Source organism: Artemia franciscana, chromosome 8, assembly GCF_032884065.1.
Source record: "Artemia franciscana chromosome 8, ASM3288406v1, whole genome shotgun sequence".
Taxonomy (NCBI): Eukaryota; Metazoa; Arthropoda; class Branchiopoda; order Anostraca; family Artemiidae; genus Artemia; species Artemia franciscana.
Window position 1 is genome coordinate 5,179,293 of NC_088870.1, and position 22,344 is coordinate 5,201,636.

Consider the following 22,344-nt stretch of genomic DNA (forward strand, 5'->3'; position numbering starts at 1 on the left):
TTGGAAAATCGGGTGAAACACCCCTTGATAATCACAGAATATTTTAACAAAATCACACCGTCAGATTTAGCGCACCAGAGAACCCTGTTGTAAAAATTTCAAGCTCTTATCTACAAAAATATGGGGTTTTGTATTTTTTGCCAGAAGACATATCACGAATTTATTTTATTTTATTTTATTTTTATTTTCCATGGGTGATCGGATTGACCAAGTGGTCCTAGAATGTCACAAGAGGGCTCATTCTAACGGGTATTAAAAGCTCTAGTGCCCTTTTCAAGTGAACAAATATCGGAGGGCACCTAGGCCCCCTCCCACGGTCATACTTTCCTAAGGTCACCAGACCAAAATTTTGAGATAGCCATTTCGTTCAACATAGTCGAAAAACCTAATAACTATGTCTTTGGGAATAGCTAAATCTCCCAGAGTCCCAAGGAAGGGACTGCAAGTTACAAACTTTGACCTGTGTTTGCATATAGTAATGGTTATTGGGAAGTGTATAGACGTTTTCAGGGGGATTTTTTCGTTTTGGGGTGGGGGTGGGTTGGAGATTACTTGGGAGGATCTTTCTGCAGAGGAATTTATCACGGGGGAAGAGATTTTCCATGAAGAGGCCCTAGGATTTTCTAGTATTATTTAAAGAAAAACAATGAGAAAATGAACGAAAAAAAGGTTTTTTCAGCTGGAAGTAAGGAGCAGCATTAAAACCTAAAATGAATAGAAATTATTACGTTTACAAGGGGGCTCGTCTCCTCCACAATACCCCGGTCTTTACGCTAGAGTATTTTTAGTAATTTCTGCTATTTATTCTACGGCCTTTGTAATTTAGGGGTTTTTAAAGAATTGGGACAAAATTTAAGCTTTAGTGTAAAGAGCGAGGTATTGACGAGGGGGTTGACCCCCTCATATACTTAATAAAAGTGTACAAATATGGAAGTTTGTTACGTAAGTTGATTCGTAAGTTACATATATTTAATACTAATAAAACGTTCGTAAAAAAATTAAAAGCTCCAGTTGCCTTTTTAAGCTACCAAAAATTGGAGGACAACAAGGCCACCACCACACCCTCTTTTGTGAAAATCGTCCTATCAAAACTATAAGAAAGCCATTTATCCAAAAAAAGTTAATGTGCAAATTTCGCTTTAATTATTCATTCACGGTGAGCCAAAATCTAAACATGCATTAATTCAAAAACGTTCAGAAATTAAATAAAATAAAACAAGTTTTTAACTGCAAGTAAGGAGCAACATTAAAACTTAAAAAGAATAGAAATTATTCCGTATATGAAAGGGGTTGCCCCCTCCTCAGCGCCTCGCTCTTTGCGCTAAAGTTTTTTTTATTGTTTTAAAAAGTACAGCTGTGAGAAAAAGTTAAACTTTAGCGTAAATAGCGAGGCGTTGAGGAGGGGACAACCCCTTTCATATACGGAATAATTTTTGTTAGTTTTAAGTTTTAATGTTGCCCCTTACTTGCAGTTAAAAAACTTGTTTTTTTATTCAATCAACAGTTAGGCTCATATACTTTCGTTATTGACAAGGATCATTATTTTACTTACCATTCATTACTGTGAAGAATTTGAATCGTATTTTTGCTCCAACCTAATCATAGAGAAAAATTTTTGTTGAAAACTCGAAAGGGGTCACTCAGTCACAAATTAGAACTTAAATTTTCCTTATTAATGGTCAAAATCTATCGGCAGACAGCCAATAATTGGGCAGCACACATTATTTCCATGGGTTTTCCCCATTCTGCTCTCTTTCCTTTGGTTTCCTTTTAATTACTTTATAGTCACAAATTTTCAGGGGGAACAGACTCCCCCCTACTCCCTGCTGGCACCCATGGATAAGATATTTATTTCAAAAAATCATTATCACAAGCCTGCAAAGGGCAAAATTAGGACTTCGGAGTCGAAAAATCATATGATTATACGAAAACTGGCAAAGATGCAAACACAAAAACGAAATAGAAAAACCATAATGAATAATCAGTTGAGAGTCAATAATGTAACTGTAAAAAGTCAATTAAAAGGTTAAGAAAATAAAAACTTGTTAAACCAAATTTAAACAAATACAGGTCAGACAAAAAAAGAAGATACATTATAAAAGGGGGGGAAGAAATATAAGCGAATAAACAAAAAAAAGAACGATAACTTCGAAGACTACACTGCCTTTCCATGACAAAAGGTTTCATCCCTATTTTGAACTGTTATACTTTCATTAAGAAATATAAATCTACATAAAAATTGAAAGGAACACTAAAAAATATGGCAATACATTAACTGCATAAAGTCAATAAAAAGTTAAGAAGATAGGAGCTAGTCAAAAAAGGGGAGAGGGGACAAAAATAATTGAATAAACGCAAAAAAGAGAGCGAAATATAAATATATATATAAAAATTAAAAAGGGACACAAGCAAATTAATTTGGAAGGGGGAGCATAACAAACAAATAAGGGCCAAAACCTGGGTAGCATCAACAGCCAATAAAAAAAAGAAAAAAGGAGAAACTAGTGGGATATTTTATACATTTTTTTTTTGTGACGAAGAGGAGAAAAGTTTTTTCATTCATATGTGGAAGTAACACAGCAAATGGGGGACAAAATAAGGATGGGCTCAGAACAAGGCTGAGGCGGCCATAATCCAGGTGGGGAGTGACGTTTCAGGAAACTACTCACCATCTGAGGGTTTGTTCTTGCATTTTTTTTTTTGCAAAACGGAGTCACGACAAAGGGTGCCAAAATGGATAAGCATATTTGAGATGCGGACGGACAAAAGACGTGTAGATCCTTAAAGAATGGGAAGGGGGTCGTTAATTTTTTTTTTTTAGGAGCTTAAGGAGGGCAATAGAAACATTGGCTCTATGGATACTATCTTTAACATGAACATCCCACTTTAAAATTGAAGAAATTATGACGCCAAGTAATTCAAAGGAGGATACAGAAATTTCAGGAGGGATAGATTTAAGAAAACAAGGCGAGGCTTTGAGGAAACAAATCGGCATTGTCATGGACTTAGAGGGGTTTACTGCCATGTCTAGGTCCGAGGCCTCATCTTCAATTTTATTGAGGACACTCATATAGGGTCACTTATTAAATTTATGAAAAAAGTTTCAACAACCGTTAGGTCATCAGTAAACTTCCATCGGTCAGGAAATTCCTTCGCAAGGCTGTTAATCATGATTGGAAAAAAGACGGGGTCTAGGAGAGTACCTTGAGGTATACCATTTTGGAGAGGGTGAAGATTTGAATAGTAATTTTGGTGTATGACAACCTGCAATCTATCTAATTGTTAATAAAGAAGCGACCAATTTCAACAGTATGAGACCAATATTGAACTCACTGCCAAGCTTCTAAACTAAAATATTTTGTTCGACAAGGTCAAATGCTTTCTGAAGGTCAATATAAATTAATTTTTTCAGTGGTCGAAAATTTTTTCGACGTGGTCGATAAGAGAAACGAGGTAGTGATATGTAGAAGTGGAATTTATGTTTCCGAGTCGCCTCAGGTTAGTAAGGGGTAGGAATTTTTCCTTTAGCTAATCTGCAAGGAATCCTACTAATAGGCGAGTCATTCTAATAGTAACCAAAAATCTAAAAGACAAAACAAAAATTTGATAACAAAAGACAGATTAAAATAATTAGCTTTTCATGCTGATTCCAAATATGTAAGATTCATTAAGCTTGGTGGTACACATCAATAGCCATGAACCTGAGAAAATGGTTCTTATTTTCGAAAAAGGAGGGGAAAATCCCCCAGAATCATAGAATCATATTGAAAACAACGCAATCAGATTTAGCGTATCAGAAGATCTTGCTGTAGAGGTTTCAAGCTCCCATCTGTGAAAATGTGGATTTCTGAGGTTTTTTCGCCAAAAAACATCATGGATGCGCGTCTTTTTTTTTTGCTTTCCAGGGAAGATCATATCAAACCAATGGTCCTAGAAGATCAGGAGAGGGCTAGTTCAAACGGAAATTAAACGTTCTAGTTTTTCAGTTACCCAAAAATTAGATTTTAATAGCCCCTCCGATGCCCATTTCCCCCAAATTCGATCAATCAAAATTTAATTATAGCCATATTGCTCATCACAGTTGAAAGTTTCAATAACTATGCCTTTGGGGACGTCATGATCCCTCACAGCCCCCAGGGAAAGGACTGCAAGTTGTGGAATTCGCCTATAGTTCACAAATAGTACTTGTTATTGGGAAGTACACAGATACTTTCAAGTATTAGGAGGATTTCCAGCAAGGGCAATCATTTTATACTGGGAGAATCTTTCATTCGGAGAGAAGTTTCTGGGGGGGGTGAACTTTCAAGGGGAAATTTTTTCACAGGGGAATTTCCCAAAATTCCTGTTCGAAGCTCGTTTTATTTGCCGTACTTTCTCTTTGAGGACATAATTTTAAATGTGGATATTATTGGGGAGAAGTTTTCAGTGGGGTTGGAATCCTCCGTTGGATTTTTCTGTGGAGCTGGATTTTCCCGAGGAGGAGTTCACCATGTAGAATTATCACCAGGAGGAGTTTTCTCTGGAGGAAGAACCGTAGAAGAAACTTCCCGTTGGAGGGGGGTGGAGAGTCCACTGAGAATTTTCCACATAAGAGGGATTTTCTGTATGAATATCCAAAAGGATCATGAATTAAATAAAAACTTATTTTTTGAATGACAGTATGCTAAGGAGAATTCTTCAGGCAAAATGACCTGCCAAAAATTTTCTAGGGCGAGTATCCAGCGAGGATGAAATTGCCCGGGGGTAATTTTTTGGGTGGGGGAATTTTAAGCTGTAGATGCATTGGGAAATACCATGAAGGAGAAGTTGGGTTCCCTGGCAGTATTAACAAAACGATCAGAAATTAAATTAAAAAAAACAGTTTTTTCAAATGAAAGTAAGGAGCAACATTAAAAACTGAAAACGAACAGAAATTGTTCCGTATATGAGGGGGACTACCTCATCATCAATACGCTAAAGTTAGACCTTTGTTCCAATTCTTAGAGAAAATATCCTGAAACACAATGACCGTTTGATTAGATCAAGGAACTTCTTTAAAAGGGCCTGAAAAGCTTAGTGTGAAGAAAGGGGCATTTAGGAAGAGGTAGCCCCCTTCATTTACGGAATAATTTCTGTCTGTTTGAAGTTTTATTGTTTTTCCTTACTTTCTCTTAAAAAACTTGTTAACAAGGTTCATCGAGTCTTTTAATATTAAATTGTTATTGATTTATAACAATCTAATATTAAAAGATTTGATCAATTCTTTCGCCCAGTCTAATTTACGACAACCTGTCCGCATATCTAGTGAAAACCGAAATTGTAGACTGGCGAAATCTGTTGCAAGGCAAAGGATACATATTCAATCTAATCGGCAACTTCTTTTTCATTGATTTCAAGTTGGTCTTTGTTGTTTGATTCAGTGTCTTTTTTCCTCTCGTACAGTTCACTTAAGAAGGTTAGATTTTGTTGTTGTTTCTTCTTTGTTTATTTTTTCTTTTTGCTCTTCCTTGTATTTTTTTGAGCACTGAGGACGACTTGCCGAAGGTCCTTGTCGAAATATTTGCTTGTTTTTCATATTTTGCTTCTGGCTGATAAAATCCTCGTTTTTCACCTATTTTATTTTTCTCTTTTCATTTATTATTTCCTTTTTTTTGTTTACTTACGTCAAGCATAGCCAGAATGGTCTCAGAACATATATTGATTCGCCCGAAAAAGGACTGGAAATTCCTAAGCTAGGCTTGTAGCTTACAGGGCATGTAAATACAATCAGATAGGTATAAAGAAGATAAAAATTTGAATATTGGTTGTATGGATATTTGACACCTAGAATTTGTCCAACATTTGTTTTTCCCAGAAATACTTAAGCTTACATGGTATATGCACAGGGGAGCTGGTGTTTTCCCTCCCCTGAAAAATCTCCTCTGCAAATGATTCATCCCAGAAAACTCCCCACTTAGAAAATCCCCCTCTCTCCGCAGAAAATTCCCCTGAAAATCCTCTTCCGTGGAAAACTCCCCTCCGTAAGAAATTCCCCTGGGAAATTCCCTCAGAAGATCCCCTCTCGGATACTCTCACCCAAAGGGATATACCCCAGAAGCAAAACTGAGCAGTCAAAATGTCAAATGTCAAAATATCAAAACAGTCAAAAAGTAAAATACATCAAAAACAGTTATAGGACTGGTTGGTCTCAAATCACTTTCGATTTACAATGGTCAGCTGTGTACATTAAACATTAAGTTTATTTTCGTTAGTCGCCTCCACTGCTTTTGATAATTATTCTGATTTAATTATGTTTTTTCTTTTGTTTTCACTTTGAAAATTTAAATAGGACTGTTCAAAGTATATATAATTTTAAAGAAAACATAAATGACACAATAGACTTTAGGTTAAAAAAATTAGCCTTTAGGTTGAAATGTTATCGGAGTAACCTTTCTCCTATTTTTAGGATTTTTGTTTTTTAATTTCACTTCGTTATTCGTTGAAATTCCTGCCGGTTCTAAAACTTTTCTTTTGAATCTTTATCAGTAAATGCTGTCTTTATGTTGGATATTAGCATTTTTTTTTTCTTAATGTTTGTCTTGGATTTCACTTCTTTGCTGATAGTGAATTCTGGTCATTTAAAGCTTGAATTATTACAGATCTTTTCTCTGCTTGGCTTGGGTTTAATATGACTCTTCACTTTTCTTTGAAAATATTATCTTTCAAAATTATATTTAATATAAAATAAATGATTTCGATGATGATGATAAAAAAGAGTTTTTTAAATTAATTAAAACACAAGGGCAATTGGAATGAGGTAAAAGGCATTCTTCTCAAGGTTTCAAAAATAAAAATAAAGTTTATTTATTGGATAATCTGATTTAAAAAACGAATTTTCCAATTTTAAAACTTTAAAAGCTAATTGGTAAGCAAATCCCTCGCAGTTAAACATCAACTACTATTATTGCATCCATAAATGCTTTCATTGTACCGTATAACGTTAGTATAAAACGCAGTGTACTGTACTTTGTTTTTGGACTAAAAAACTTTAGCTTAATAAATAGAAGTATGAGGTGGTACCCCCCCTCCCCTCCTTATATACGGAACAGTATATTTTCTTATTAGGTTTCAATGTTTCTCTTGAATTACATTTTGAATATCTTAATTTTTTTTAAATTTAAATGTAAAGAAGGGGCAATCTCGATCCAAGGAGAAGAAAGAAAGTAAAATGTTTTGGGAAAACTATATAAAAAAAAGAGATAAATAAAAATAACTAAAATAAAATTTTCAATTTGCTGTAGGATTTTGTATTTACAGAGATATATATTTTTTTTGAAGATCTGAAATATGTAGAGGAGCTGGCCAATTTTTATTTCAACTAGGATACCGTTAATTTCTTCGGGACTGGTTAAAATTTTTTATTCCAATTGAAGAATATTTTCGCCAACGTTATGTATTTATTCATTTTTTGGGCTCAAAAAATTATCGTAGATATATATACTATTTTTACCGAGGGGGGGGGGAGCTGGCTAGGGAAATCCAGAGCCTATCCATCAGGATTTCACCGCAGAAAAACAGAGAAGCCACTTTTAAAAAATATTGTTATTAAAACTTGCTGTACTTCCACTGACTTAAAATCTAACATAAGAGAACTAATGAGATTGAATTTTCAGTCTTTTCAATGAAAAAGAGGCTATTTGTCTCTCTAGAAAGTACTTTTTCTTTTACTTTCACTTTTTCTTTCTAATGTAACTAGCTTTTGAGAATCTGCCAGAGACGCAAACTGATGCTATTAAAGCAAGCTTTGCCCACAGATTAAATAAAAAAAAACATAATTTTTTTCCCAACTGAAAGTAAGGAGCAACATTAAAACTAAAACATACAGAAATTATTCTGTACATGAGGGTAACTGTCCTTTCCTTAACCCTCGATTTTTACACTAAGGTTTGACTTTTCGTCGCGGTTTTCAAAAAAAGACTGCTCAAATATAATAGCCTTTGAATTTAAATGAGAAATATTTTAAAGAAGTTTAAGACTTGGCGTAAAGAGCCAGGGTTGAGGAAGGGGCATCCCCTGTCATTTGCGCAATAAGTTTTAATGTTGCTACCCCTTAGAGTTTCGTTTGCTATTAAGCCGAGTCTAGGATAGTATCCTAGCCTATACCTATAGCCTAGCCTAGCCTATAGGTATGGAACTGTTTGACTATAGGATAGTATTATTTCTTGCCCATTCTGCTTTTACTACATCAAACAGAATCATATTTCATTGGTGGTTTAAGTACATTATCTGAATTTCACCATCAAATATGGTGTCACAAAAAAATAGTTCATTTAAATTGACCATGCGTCAGAAAAATTACTCCTTGAGAATGTTATTCTCAAGTTCATTCCCAAGTTTGTAGTCCCTTGACTACTTGTGATTCCAAAATGTTATGTGAGGAGAGCAACACAACTTCGAACGGAACTGTTGCTGCTAAAATTGAACTAAACTTCGCAACAATTTCTCTTAGTATTGGACTAGGAATAATTGTTTTATTAACTGTGTGTGGAAATTTGTTAATTCTTTGTGCAGTTGGAAGATCAAAAAATTTGCGGAGCCCAACTCATATTTTTATAGTGAATTTAGCTGTTGCGGATTTACTTCTTGGAACGTTGGTTCTCCCATTTTCCGCAGTAAATCAAGTAAGTCTGCTGCGGTTGCACCCGAGGGTTTAGCAGGCAACTTTAGCTTGAAATAGTGAAACTTTTGGCAATTTATTGCATTTCTTACGCATAAAAAATCTCACTTGTCGGTAAAATTGTCGGTTGCACCCGAGGGTTTAGCAGGCAACTTTAGCTTGAAATAGTGAAACTTTTGGCAATTTATTGCATTTCTTACGCATAAAAAATCTCACTTGTCGGTAAAATTTTATACTAATTTTTTTCACACACAAAAAGTGCGAGCACACTTCATATGCTTGTATTTAATACCACACCATATAGGCTTCAGACATTATACTAGCATAACGAAGCCACTAAACTCAACCATAACTGGCTTAGCCAACCGGGGTCGCACTCAGGAGAAGGATGCTAGGTTTGACCCTCCACCCCCAATGCTAAAAATAACAACTCTCCGATTCAAAAATTTGGTGCAAAAATGTAGATAAGAGGACAATTTCTTCAAAACACTTAAAAAAAAATCTGGCTCTCAAATTGGACTTAAAAAGGCGGGTAGAAAAAAACTGGGGAATGACCTCAGACCCATATCCCGCAAACAAATTTTGGGATTTCTTCATTTTATTATATTTGTGTTTCCTTGCGTTTCCAGAGATGACCCCCCCTTGAATTTAATACCCGATATAAATTCCTCGACATGCCCGATTAATTCGAGAAATAAATTCTCAATCGAATGCAACTCCATCACTCTAAAAATCCGACCTTATAAACCTAGCTATTTTGAAGATTATTATATACAGAGAAAGCCGTGTGCCGTTTTTGTTATACATATAATGTTTGACCCTTCTCTCCCCCCAAAAAAGGAGCTAAAAATTCTCAAAATTGAACTCCTACTATGGTGGTAAATCTTGGACAAATCAAACAGGACAGATCTTGGTTAAAATTCTATAAATGCTACCCTCAATAGATGGGAGACACTCTGACATATTTAATTTGTACCTCCTCCCTCCTCCTCCACAGCCTCTGAATATAATCTTGAAAAAAAATGAACTAAGTACAACTAAGTTATGATTATTAGGTCTAATGCACTTTAATTTTCAACTCCTTTCCCAACTGAATTCTAGTGTTTCAAAAGCAAAAGTATACCTCAAATTACGAAGAATGGTATAAAGGTAGCATAGGATAATCTTCATAGACTAACCAATTTTGGTGACCAAATTTAGAATTCATTTCTGCACTTAAAATAATCACAAACAGTAGATACCTTTAAGATGTTGTAATCTAATCTTCATCTCTTAAAGTTTTTTTTCAATTAAAAAGTCACTATTTTTATTTAAATTTTCATACTACGAACTACTCAATCAAAGGCTCTTTTAAATTATAGGAGCCTTAGACCCCCCCCCCTAACAACAGAAAATCTGTCTCTTAAATTCAAGTTCAACATTCGTAAAACAGTGCTTCGAATATCCTGAATGATGGTCATTTCTGAAAAGTTCTCCCTTTAAAATATTTATAAGAAGAGGGTCTACACTATAAATAAGACTTTTAGGGGGATCAATTATACAGTTTCAAGGGGAGCTCTCCCAACATATCTTTTATGCGATAAGTAGCCCCTTCAACCTCTCTCTCCTTAGCATAGGGTATCTAATGAATTTAATGCTTTATTATACAACTAAAGTAGCTTTACAATAGCAGTGAAATGTTACCCCGGAACCTCAAAAGCATTAATTGAAACAGAGGATGGTTAAACAACAATCGTCCCACTCCTCCTTTATTCTTCTTTATTTTTCTTTATTTTTTCTTCTTTATTTTTCAAATTCCTTCTGAAATATTGAATAATTGGGAATAATTTTGATTATTAAGGACCCCCCCCCCTTCCTTCTGCTTGCACAAAGTTGTACTGGTCCTCCTTATCGATGGCTGATGCGCAGCTATCGATCGCTGGCATAATCCTATGAAGTCTCAAATGAGTAAACTCAGTTCAATGAAGATTGAGTATATTTTTTCTTGATTAATCGTTTTTGTGCCGACTGCATGAACCTTTAAGAGAAAGCGCATCACTGGACCTGAAAACTGTGAAGCTTTATAATTTTTCCCATTAATTCTGAATTGACTATCTAAGAACTTTTACTCAACTGCAGTTGGGTCTTCTTTTTGGAAAATTGCTGATTTTACGATACAAGTGGCAGATAACGCCACTCTGCCGTAGTTCAATCTCGTTTGCCGCTCAAAGAAGACACTAGTAATATATATTTTTGTCTGAATGAAATTTCAATTGACATTATAGGACAGATGGTTTGATATGGTCGTCGCAAGAAAGAAATTAAACAAAACAATACAAATGAACACGCGTTCGTGACTATCCTTCTCGAAAAAAAACTCCACATTTTTCAGATAGGGGCATGGAAATTCTGTTCTAAGGTTCTTGGAAATACTAAACATGATGCTGTGTTATTCATTAAGATCACTCACCTTCTTGGGGAGCGTATTTCCCCGTTTTTTAATGTTAAGAATTTTTTTGAGGTTTTAAACCTAATGGGTATAATATATTTGAAGTGACCAAAAAATTCAATCCTTTTTATGCATATTATTATCCATATTCCGGCTTTTAGAGTTTCACGCACTAATTGTACGAGTCGGTATCTGCTTACATTTCGTTATCGGAAACTGTTTAAAATATCAGCTAAAATTTAAGCTTGTCCAAGTTGGTGATTGCAGTCTATGTCGTTTAAAACGTTGTTGTCACTATGACCTTGAAAAGGCTCAATTTCAAATTTCCAACACTTTCCATAATTTTCTCAAGGCCCTTGAATTTCAACAGGCTCCTGACATAATACCTTCTTTGAACTTTGCTTTTGATAACGAAGGGAACAATCCAAATATGTTGACTGATTTTCCTTGTTTCCGTAATAATTTGATAAATTGCTTCATTGACCTAAGCTCAATCCAATGAAGATGTCAAATAACCTTTTTCAGTGCCACAAAAAATTCTCAGTAAAAAAACCCTGATGGTGGGTACAAAGTTCCAGGCTCATCATCTCTGTCTCGAGCATTATACATCATCAAAAGTGAAATATTCTAGGTAAAATCATTTGGAAGAACTATAATACCTTCCGGTATTACACTTTTTTTCAAATATTATTGCCCTCTACCCCCGACTCCCCAGAAATAATTTTGATAGTTCACCCTCCTCCTGGAACACTTAATGCAATTATTGCAGTAAATTGCTGAATTGTACACGGAAATAAGAAAAGTCAACATGTCTTACTTGATATTTGTAAATAAATTTTTTTGAACATTTTAAAATTCATATTGCTCACTGCTTCCCTTAAGAGTTGACAAAATCATGCCGTTAAAGTAAAAGTTCCTGGGGATGCCTTGCGAAACCCCCTCATGTGCTTTAAAAGCGTTTTAACGTGGCAACTATGTTGGTAATTTCTAGTGATATGTAGTGTACGGTTTATCCTCCTTCTGAAAAAAATTTGTACGACGATCTCTACACCAGCTTAGAAGAGTGTTCTTCTTTTAGAGGATTTTTAACTGTTTATTTAATAAAAGTTATAATTCTTAAGAATAGGGGGTTCATCATTATTGTCACAGGTGCCCTGAATCCAGTAATATTTTACATCAAACTTTTATGTTTCCGGATAAACTTTATTGCATATGAATGAATGAATGACTGTATTTAAAGCCATTTTTCAAGCCGTTTACATACATATATAACAACAAACAAACTAAATTATGTAACAATCGGCTTTCGAATAACAAGACCCTTCCGGACAAAATTGGCCACTGCTACTATATTTATTTTCGACGTCGACTTCAAAGTTCCAAGAAGGGGCTCACGACCACCCACCCCAAGAAAGCTCCCTCTTAGCTCATTTAGCCCTTGACACCTGAAAAGAAAATGGTCTAGCCTATCAAGATCACTGCAAATTGGGCAAGTATACCGCATTTCCGGGTGATACCTATTTTTCCAAATACTGTAAAGAGGGAGACAGTTTGCTCGCACCTGCATCCAAGACCTCAGGGATTCTTTTAGAATCCTTAATTTAAAATATAACTCTTCACCATAATTTTCTTTCACCTTATAGTAAGAACTTAAGCTTTCCGACTGGCTGAGGTCGTTCCACCATTTCTGAATTTCTTGGTCTTCCAGCCTTGTTTGGATCTCTGACATAAAGGAATTTTGATCTGGGATTGGGCCATCTCCTCCATTCCATGCATACGATAGACCTGTGCTGTCCAGTAATTTTTTGACATGGAAGGGCCATGACGATTTTTGTCCCAGGGTAAGTAATTCGTCATATGCTGCTCTGATGAGTCTTGAGGAGGGACATTGCAGTATTTTCAGTCAAAACTTAATTAATTGGAGTTCCAAAATCAGAGGATAATTTTTTCTCTCGAAAAAAATCAAGAAAAAAGAATAAAATGTAATTTATTACTCATTTACACAATTGCCTTTCAAGGCTGTTTTTCTTGTAGGTAACACAAAAATGGGATTTTGGATTAATTTTTTGCGATGTTTGGGCCGCGGTAGACGTGCTCTGCTGCACTGCATCAATTCTGTCTCTTTGTGCGATTTCAGTAGATCGATATATCGGAGTAACAAGGCCTCTGAACTACTCTGTAATTATTACTCATCGTTTAGCAGTCATCACCTGCTTAATGGTAAGTTTTTCTTAATCATTGTTTTCTTTTTCTCACAGCTGTGTTAGTTACAACCATACGATCTCCCCATGGGTGCTTATCTTTTTTTGTAATTCCTAAATGTTTTGTCTCGAATCTCCGCAGTAATTCGAAATACCGTTTGCTAAGCTGCATTCAAAGAAAATATCAGCAGGGCAATTGTAATTGCCGAACTTGCTGCAATTGCCCAACCTCTGAAAAATTACCAAAAACCATAGGCTAAGCTACATTCAAAGAAAGGGTCATCAGGGCAATTATTGAATTGCCGAACCTGCTGAAATTGCCCAATCTCTGAAGTAATTGCCAAAAACCCTTTACTAAGCTGAATTCAAAGAGAAGATCAACAGGACGATTGTTGAATCGCCGAACTTTTTGTTATTACCCAACCTCTGAAAAATTATCAAAAACCATTTGCTAAGCAGCATTCAAAGAAAAGATCAGCAGGGCAATTGATGAATTGCCGAACCTGTCGAAATAGTACAACCTCTAAAATAATTACCAAAAACTGTTTGCTAAGCAGCAGTCAAAAAGGAGATCAGCAGGGCAATAGATGAATTGCTGAACCTGTTGAAATAGTCCCACCTCTAAAATAACTACCAAAAACTGTTTGCTAAGCTGCAAACAAAGAGTAATTGCCAAAAACCCTTTGCTAAGCTGAATTCAAAGAGAAGATCAGCAGGACGATTGTCGAATTGCCAAACTTTTTGCTATTACCCAACCTCTGAAAAATTATAAAAACCATTTGCTAAGCAGCATTCAAAGAAAAGATCAGCAGGGCAATAGATGAATTGCCGAACCTGTTGAAATAGTCCAACCTCTAAAATAACTACCAAAAACTGTTTGCTAAGCTGCAAACAAAGAGTAATTGCCAAAAACCCTTTGCTAAGCTGAATTCAAAGAGAAGATCAACAGGACGATTGTCGAATTGCCGAACTTTTTGCTATTACCCAACCTCTGAAAACTTATCAAAAACCATTTGCTAAGCAGCATTCAAACAAAAGATCAGCAGGGCAATTGATGAATTGCCGAACCTGTTGAAATAGTCCAACCTCTTAAATACTTACCATAAACTGTTTGCTAAGCTGCAGTCAAAGAGGAGATCAGCCGGGTAACATATTTTCAGTCACACTTCAATCCTACTCATCTACATTACTCTGTTGATCCTTCCTTTGAAAGTAGCATGGCAAACAGTTTTTGGGACTTATCTCAGGATTGTGAAAATATCAGATACAACCCTTTAGCGCAACAGCGACGATAAATAGTTCTCGTCTTCTTTTGACATCAGTTCATATTTAAGTTTAGACTGTATCGAATCCAAAGTTTTATAATCAGTACGTTGGATTGGCTTTATTATTTTGAAACTGAGCAGGTATTTAGCTGAACTAAATTGAAGCAGAATAATAAATTGCTTATTTTTTTAATTAGCTTGAATAATCTGCCTAATTGTGTGAAGAACGAAATCCAAAAAGACATTTTTTAGATAAAGAGTACTATAATTTTTGAATGTGTTATTATTTTCGGTTTGATCAATGCGAACATTGCATTTCGTTTTTATCCTAAAAACTAAAATGCAGGAACACAAAAGGAAATAGAGCTAATTCTAGCAAGACAGAAGAACAGAAAAAAAAAATCTTTCCAATTTTTATATTGGACGCTCGGCAAAAATACAATCTTTTCGGTGGGATAAAGATAGTTGAGCACACAATATAAATATTAGAAATATTGCTTTGTTTTTTTATCTGTTCTTTTTTTCTTTTTTCTTTTTTCAACATTTTTTTCTTTCAAGCTTATTTTTTACATTAGCTTAAATAATTCGTAGAATTGCGTGAACAACGCAATCCAAAATTATATTTCTTAGATAAGGGGTTCCATAGTTTTTGAATGTGTTAAATGTGGAAAAAAATACTGTTTACTGTCTCACTGAAACCCTGTATCTTAAATCAAATGCACAGAAATTAGAAGACATTCTTGAAGGACTGGATAATTTATTTTTGTGTCCTAGGCTCTACCCTCGGTCTTTGCTTTCACGTAAAGGCTTTTACGTTCTTATAGAAAACAGAAAAGACTAATTAAAATCAGTAAGCAAAACTAAACAAGTAACGCCAAATATTCAGTATGGTGAGTGAAGCATAATAGCAATCTACTCACTGAATTGTCTATTATAGGAAAATATTTTCAATGATTTCTAAGGAGAATTCAGCACTCCTGGCGTTTTGATTATGTTGGGATAGTTCTATTAAGCAGATAATGTATGCAGGGAACTATATAATGAGGCTTAGAAATAACTTGAACAGACTTTCCAGGATGAAACAGCTCAAACTTGAATAAACCAGGCTTTATGCTTCAGATTCTTTTAATCTACAGCTCAGTTAAATATTCTCTTTCTTTGGAAAACTTTTTTTTCTAATAGGCTTACGTCATAGCGCCCTGAGTAGATTCTCAGGCCGTGGGTGACAAATATTCTAGAGATTTTGACGAGTTGCATCAGAAGAGTGACCAATGGATGGAGAAATTGCTTCTCTACTGCTCTGATGGTGGCGATCAAAATGAAGACAACTTATCTGCACAAATACTCTACTTAGTACTTACATAAGTTCCCACACTGAGTGTCCCCACACTCAGGATAACTTATGAGTTTGCATCTCTTACCATTTTGGAGCTACAGATCAAAACACAATAAAAAAAAAAAACAGCTGAAAGAGCAGTAGGCTACTGTTGCTCCGCAACAAAACGGAAATTCTAGAACGGAAATGCCGCCAACTGTCTGAGGTAACGCTATAGCACTGCCTATAGTACAGACCATAAGGTTCAGTTGTTTTGTTATTATTGTTTTTTCCCCAGGTGCACTTCATTTTGAAGGGGTGGTTGTGTAAACATTGGAGGATTCTATCAAAAATTCGAAGTTCTAGTGCGCCTTTTAAGAGTAAAAAAAGATCAGAAGGCAACTAGCCCCCACCAACGCCTTTTTTCCACAAATATATCTCATAAAAATTTTGAGATGGACTTTTTGTTAAAAATAGTTCAAAGATCAGATTTCAAATAATCCAAAAACGACACAACCCCGAGAGCCCAGGGGCAGGCGTTGTGTTATGCCCCGGGAGCATATATGGTTCTTATCGAAGGAGTGCTTGTATTAGCTTCAGAGGGGGCTCTCTTTTGATTGGAAATTGAAAGTTCTAGTTCTTTAAGAGTCAAAAGTGATCAGGGGGTATCTATCCCAGCCCCTCGCTTACTTTCTTTTCCCGAAATAAATCCGATCATAAGTTTTAGATAACCATTTTGTTCAAAATAATCCAACGATTAGATAACAAAAACTTTGGAGTCGACGTAGCCCCCAGAACCCGGGGGAAGTATTGTAGCTTAAGCTTCGGGGACATATAAGGTTTTATGGTTGATGTGGTCGTATGAGCTTCGGAGGGGACTCAAATAATTAGAAATTGAGAGTTTCAGTTCCCTTTTTATGAGTCATAAGTAATCAAAGGGAAACTAGCCTCCCACCCCTTTTTTCCCCGGATGCATGCGATACAAATTTTGAGTTAGCCATTTTGTTAAAAATAGTTCGAATATCAGGCAGTGAAAACTCTGGGGTTGACACAATTCCCTAGAGCCCGGGGGCAGTCGTTGTAAGTTATACCCCTGGGGGATATTAGGTTCTTATGAAAGGGGTGGTCTTATAAACTTCAGAGGGGGGTTATTTGATTGAAAATTGAAAGTTCTAGTTTCTTTCTTAGGAGTCAAAAGTGACCGGAGGAAATCCCCCCACACTCACCTTCTTTTCCCCAAACATATCCGATCAAAACTTTGAGATAGCTATTTGAGATAGCGACCTGAAATCCCCCCCACAAAAACAATTTATTAACGATTCATCGTTCAAAAGATCATGGGAGAGCTGACCCCTGGCCCTCCCTCCATGGCCAGACCTCCCCCCCCACCACACGCAAACACACGGACACATAAAAAAAGGCTTATTGACGATATTTTATTTGAAAAATCATGGAAAGGGAGTTTCATTTTATTATCTCTTTCCAAGATTTTTTAAGACACCTATAGTTTTCACTACAAACAAGAGTTTGGCTACTGCCCGCTTCCCTAGCGAATAAAAACGAACAGAAATTAACTAAAATAAAACTTTCAGAAAAAGAAGTTTTTCAAAGAAAAGTAAAGGCAACGGTAAACTTAAGATCAGAAGAAATAGAAACCTAAAATAACTCAAACTCATAAGGAACAAAAAATACTACTAAAGAATAAATGAAACCCAAATTAGCAAAAATTAATAAACAATCATAGCAAACAAACATGCAACAGGCACTAATATAAATGGATATTTATATGAATAAATAATGGATATGCAATAAATGGATATGAATATGAAAATCATCCATAAAACAAACAAAATATTTTGTCATTTAAGCATAACTGAAACCCATAACGAACAGAAATTAAATAAACAATCAATGCAAACAAAGATACAATAAGCACTAATATAAATCAATAAACAAATTTTAAGAAAAGCGAGACTTGGATTGAATATGCAATGCAAGCTTGAAACGAACAAAAATCACTTCAATTAAGAGTTTGGGTATTGCCTCCTTTTCTCACTTTAAAAGTTTAAATCCTGCTGTGTCATTGGCGCTTTACTGAAAATGTATTATTTTAGAAACATTTTCTTTTTTGCTTATCACAACATTGAAAATAAACATAAAAATTACGTCATTATATATCAAATATTCAGTTTAATTTTATTAGTTTTTTCCAAGGCCCTTTAAGACAAATATAGTTTCATTACAAACAAGAGTTTGTATACTGCCTCCTTCCCTAATTGTAAATTTTTATATTAAATTTAAGTTTCACTCATTTTAAGATTTTTTTGTTCGTTTATGTTAGTACCTATTGCATATTTGTTGGCTATGATTGTTTATTTAATTTCAGTTTGTTTTGGGTTTCATTTATTTTTCAATAGCAAAATATTTTTGTTTTAAGCTTGATTCGCATATTCAAATTAAGCTTTACTTGTTCGAAGATTTATTTATTCATTTATGTTAGTACCTGTTCTATGTTTTTCGCTATGATTGTTTATTTAATTTCTGTTCGTTTTTGGGTTTCATTTATGCTTCAATAGCAAACAATTTTTGTTCTTTTTGGATTTCGGTTTGTCTTTTTTGGTTTACTCGTATTGGTTTTCTTTTATTCTTTAGTAGTAATTTCCTTACTGTAGATTTCTACTTATTATGATCATAAGTTTAATATTGAAAATTTAATATTTTATTTGAAAAAAATTCTAAGTTTTTTTTTAAATTAATCTATATACAAAAGTTATGCTTTGAGAGCTTGAGAATCCTCATTTTTCTTTACTTCATTTTACCGATGATGGAAATTTGATTTTGGAAATGTTGATTTTTGTCTTGGTCGTTTGTAAAGTCTCATAGTATTTGGCTCTATCAAATATGATTATTCTACTAACCCAATATTTTTTTTCTTATTTGGTATTATTTCACTGAGATCAAGCGAACTCAGTGGAGTCCTCAGCCTACTGCTTTTGAGGTTGAATAGCCTATTAACAGATTTCTTATAAATAGACTAACAGTTCTTTCATGGCACTAGTCTATTGAACAAAGTACTGGATTTAGAATCAAACAGTTTGTGGTTACGAGCTGTAAATAAGGAACGACCCGGCTCAATAGTAAACAAAACTCCAAAAACTGAATTTTGACACCGATAGATCCATCAAAATATTCTGATCTTTATGTTGATTTCAAATATATAAGCGTCATCAAGTTTAGTCTTACCCATCAAAAGTTAATAGCCTGAGAGTGAAATTTTTGAAAAAAGGGGGAAGCCTCCCTAAAAATCATAGAATCTTAATGAAAATCACACCATCAGATTTATCGTATCAGAAAACCATACTGTAGAGGTTTCAAGCTCCTATATATATAAAAATGTAGAATTTCGTATTTATTGCCAGAAGAAAAATCAAGGATGCGTGTTTAGTTGTTTTTTTGTTGTTTTTTTTTCTTCCCATGGGTGATGGTGTCAACCCAATGGTGCTAGAATACATCAAGAGGGTTCATTCGAACGGAAATTGAAAGTTCTAGTTCCCTGTTTAAATGACAACAAAAATTAAAGGGCACTTAGGTCCCCTCCCACGCTCAATTTTCCCAAAGTCACCCGATCAAAATTTTGAGATAGGTATCCATTTTGTTCAGCATAGTCGAAAGCTAATAACTATGTCTTTGAGGATAACTTAATCCCCCACAGTCCCCGGGGGACGGGCTGCAAGTTGTAAACTTTGCCCATTGCTTACATACAGTAATGGTTATTCGGAAGTATACAGACGTTTTCAGGGGCGATTTTTTCTGGCGGGGGCGTCGGGGAGAGAAGAATAAATGGGAGAATCTTTCCATGGAGGAATTTTTCACAGGAGAAGGGAATTCTCCATGAAGGGGGTGCCAAATCTCCCAGCATGATTTAAAAAACTATCATAAATTAAAAAGGAATAAGTAAATAAGGAATAAGCAAACATGAAAAGGTGACGTTGGGTAACGAAAAGATTAATCAAGTGGACAGCTTCACTTACCTTGGTAGTATTATTAGTAAAGACGGTGAGAACATTGAAGATGTTAAAAGTAGAATAGCCAAGGCTCAGGGTGTTTTTTCACAGTTAAAAAAAAGTTTGGAGGAATAGGAAGATAAGTCTACAAACTAAGATTAAAATATTGGAAGGTAAAGTGATGACAGTGGTCAAATATGACTCTGAAGCATGGGCACTCCGAAAAGCGGATGAAGATTTTCTAGATCTTTCCCAGAGATATTGCCTACGGATCGATCTGGATACCCGGCTGACTGACCGTATTTCAAACAGTAAGCTGCACGAAAAATGTGGTTCCATCTACTTTATAGGGCTATAATGAAAGAAAAGCATGAGATGGCTAGGGCACGTTCTGCGGATGACAGATTGCCGAAGATTATCCTTTTTTTCCAACCGTCTATAGCTAAGCCGAAAGTAGGCTGTCCTTGTCTGGGTTGGGAGGATGTCATAAAGAAAGATTTAAGGGAAATGGGAACTTCCTGGGAAGGATGGAGGGAGGCTTTGAATAGATTGGGATGGAGGAGGAGCGTGCGTAGCTGTTGGGGCCTAAGGTGGCTAGGTGCTGCAGTGAGAAGTTAGTAGTAGTAGTAGCAGAATCAAGTACAAACTATTTTAAATCGTTTTCTCACCCGATGCCTAATTTCAACTAGCACCTAATTAAAGTTCGAAGCCAAAGAAAGGCCTAACGTTTACCAAATGCGCTATCATCTCTTAATTAAAAGAACTTTGTCGAGGATATTCTTATTTAGTTTGTACTTCCGTAGCCAGGTTGTTTATTTTGTTTCTAGCCGTTAATTTTGACAGGCACTTAAGTACCCTCTGATTATTTCTGGAAGGTGAAAGACAGAGTGTTCTAAATCGCTTCTTCCCCAAGTGTCTAATGTCAGATGCATCTTAATTAAAAGAATAATGTCAAAGGTGTATTTTTTTTGTTGTTTTTTTGCCAGCTTTACATTCAAAGTTGTCTCATTAGTTTTGTATACTGTTAATACACGTTTGAACATATCTCGGGAATGATTGTAGCATTAATGCACAATCGGGTCTCTTGGGAAGGAAACATGTGAAGAAAGCACTTCTTAAATCATAATATGCAAAAAAATCGTAGTTTACACATTTTGAAGCTAAACCCACTATACTGTATCCCCAACCCCCCTAATGTGCGAAAATATAGCCAAAATTATATATTTCCCATGCGTTTTTCCATTTATTAATTTTGCCAGCGCTGATTCAATTCACGGGTACACGGGTTGAAACAAGAGTGAGGCATGGCAAAATGCATGGAATACAGTTTGGGCTAAATATTTGCACACTAGGGGGGGGGGAGGTGAAGAAAGTTACAACGTAAGTTGCCTCAAAATGTGTGCTCCAACTTACAACATAAGTTGCTTCAAAATTCAAACTAAAAATTTTCTCCGTGAATCAAAATGTTGATAGATAAATTCTTCCTTCTGTATTATGAATTAGTATTATGTATTATATATTATATTAGTATTATAGCATTATTAGTATATTAGTATAATTCGGTATTATGAATCAGTAAGTTAACTTTTATCAAATGTAACCTCTATTAGTGCATTCACCCTTGAAGTGTTGGTAAAAAAAATTAAAACCTTAGCATACAGAGTGCTGGGTTGAGGAATGGTTATCCCCCTGACTCACAGGAGTATTTTTGTATCGTTTGAACTTTCATCTGAGAAAAACTTGTTTTTTCTTTTTTTGGTTTTAAATACCAAATACTGTGGTCTTTACTTTCATCTGAGAAAACTTATTTTTTCTTTTTTTGGTTTTAAATACCATTTTGAAGGTATGAGAAGGAATCGACCTCTATATTGGCCTTTAAATTCCATAATTTTTGTCATATTTGGGATGTTTCAGAAACTTGGACTTGTCTGTTTTTAACTTTGCCGCTTGAATAACTAATTAGACTTTCAATATTGATATAATGTTTTACCTCGATGTAACAGTGGGCCAAAAAGGCAAGAGCCCTTCATACCACCTGATCACTTCCACGCTTATCCCTTCGACTCACCTTCCAGCTGACTTAGCGATTTTCATTCAACAGAGCCCTTTTTCAATATTTTACAACTAACAATTAAACCTGAGTAGTCTTTTGATTGTAGTTTTAGGGTGGTAAGACAAGTACCCCGTGAATCATACAGGGCTACATCTATTGTCAGTGTTCATTTTAGAATATTGCGATATGGTTACATTTTTTTATTGAAGTATGTCACTTAGCCTTAATAAACGGTATTTGCATAACTTTTTCATTTGCATAAAAAAAGAAAGGTCATTGGAGACCCAGAATATTTTTGGATTAGTTTCCAGGTCGATCAACGCAAGAAAACACGTTGTCAGTTTTCCAATGCAATTAACTGATAAGTATTTTCTTTTGAAATCAGGTGCTAGCACTAGTTGGAGTTGCCTCCCCGGAATGTCCTCCGAAAAACCTTGTAAATT

General features: G+C 35.2%; 1 protein-coding gene across 2 annotated transcripts in view; it reads left to right on the top strand.

Moving 5' to 3' along the window:
• The first annotated feature begins 8,367 nt into the window (after positions 1 to 8,367).
• LOC136029898 (alpha-1A adrenergic receptor-like) overlaps positions 8,368 to 22,344 on the top strand; it is a 134,530-nt gene continuing 120,553 nt past the window's right edge. For both annotated transcript variants that reach the window (XM_065708389.1, XM_065708388.1), the window contains exons 1-2: positions 8,368 to 8,639; positions 13,098 to 13,283. In XM_065708389.1, coding sequence (XP_065564461.1) covers positions 8,385 to 8,639; positions 13,098 to 13,283 — 441 coding nt within the window. In that variant the 5' untranslated portion in view covers positions 8,368 to 8,384. The remainder of the gene's footprint in view (positions 8,640 to 13,097; positions 13,284 to 22,344) is intronic.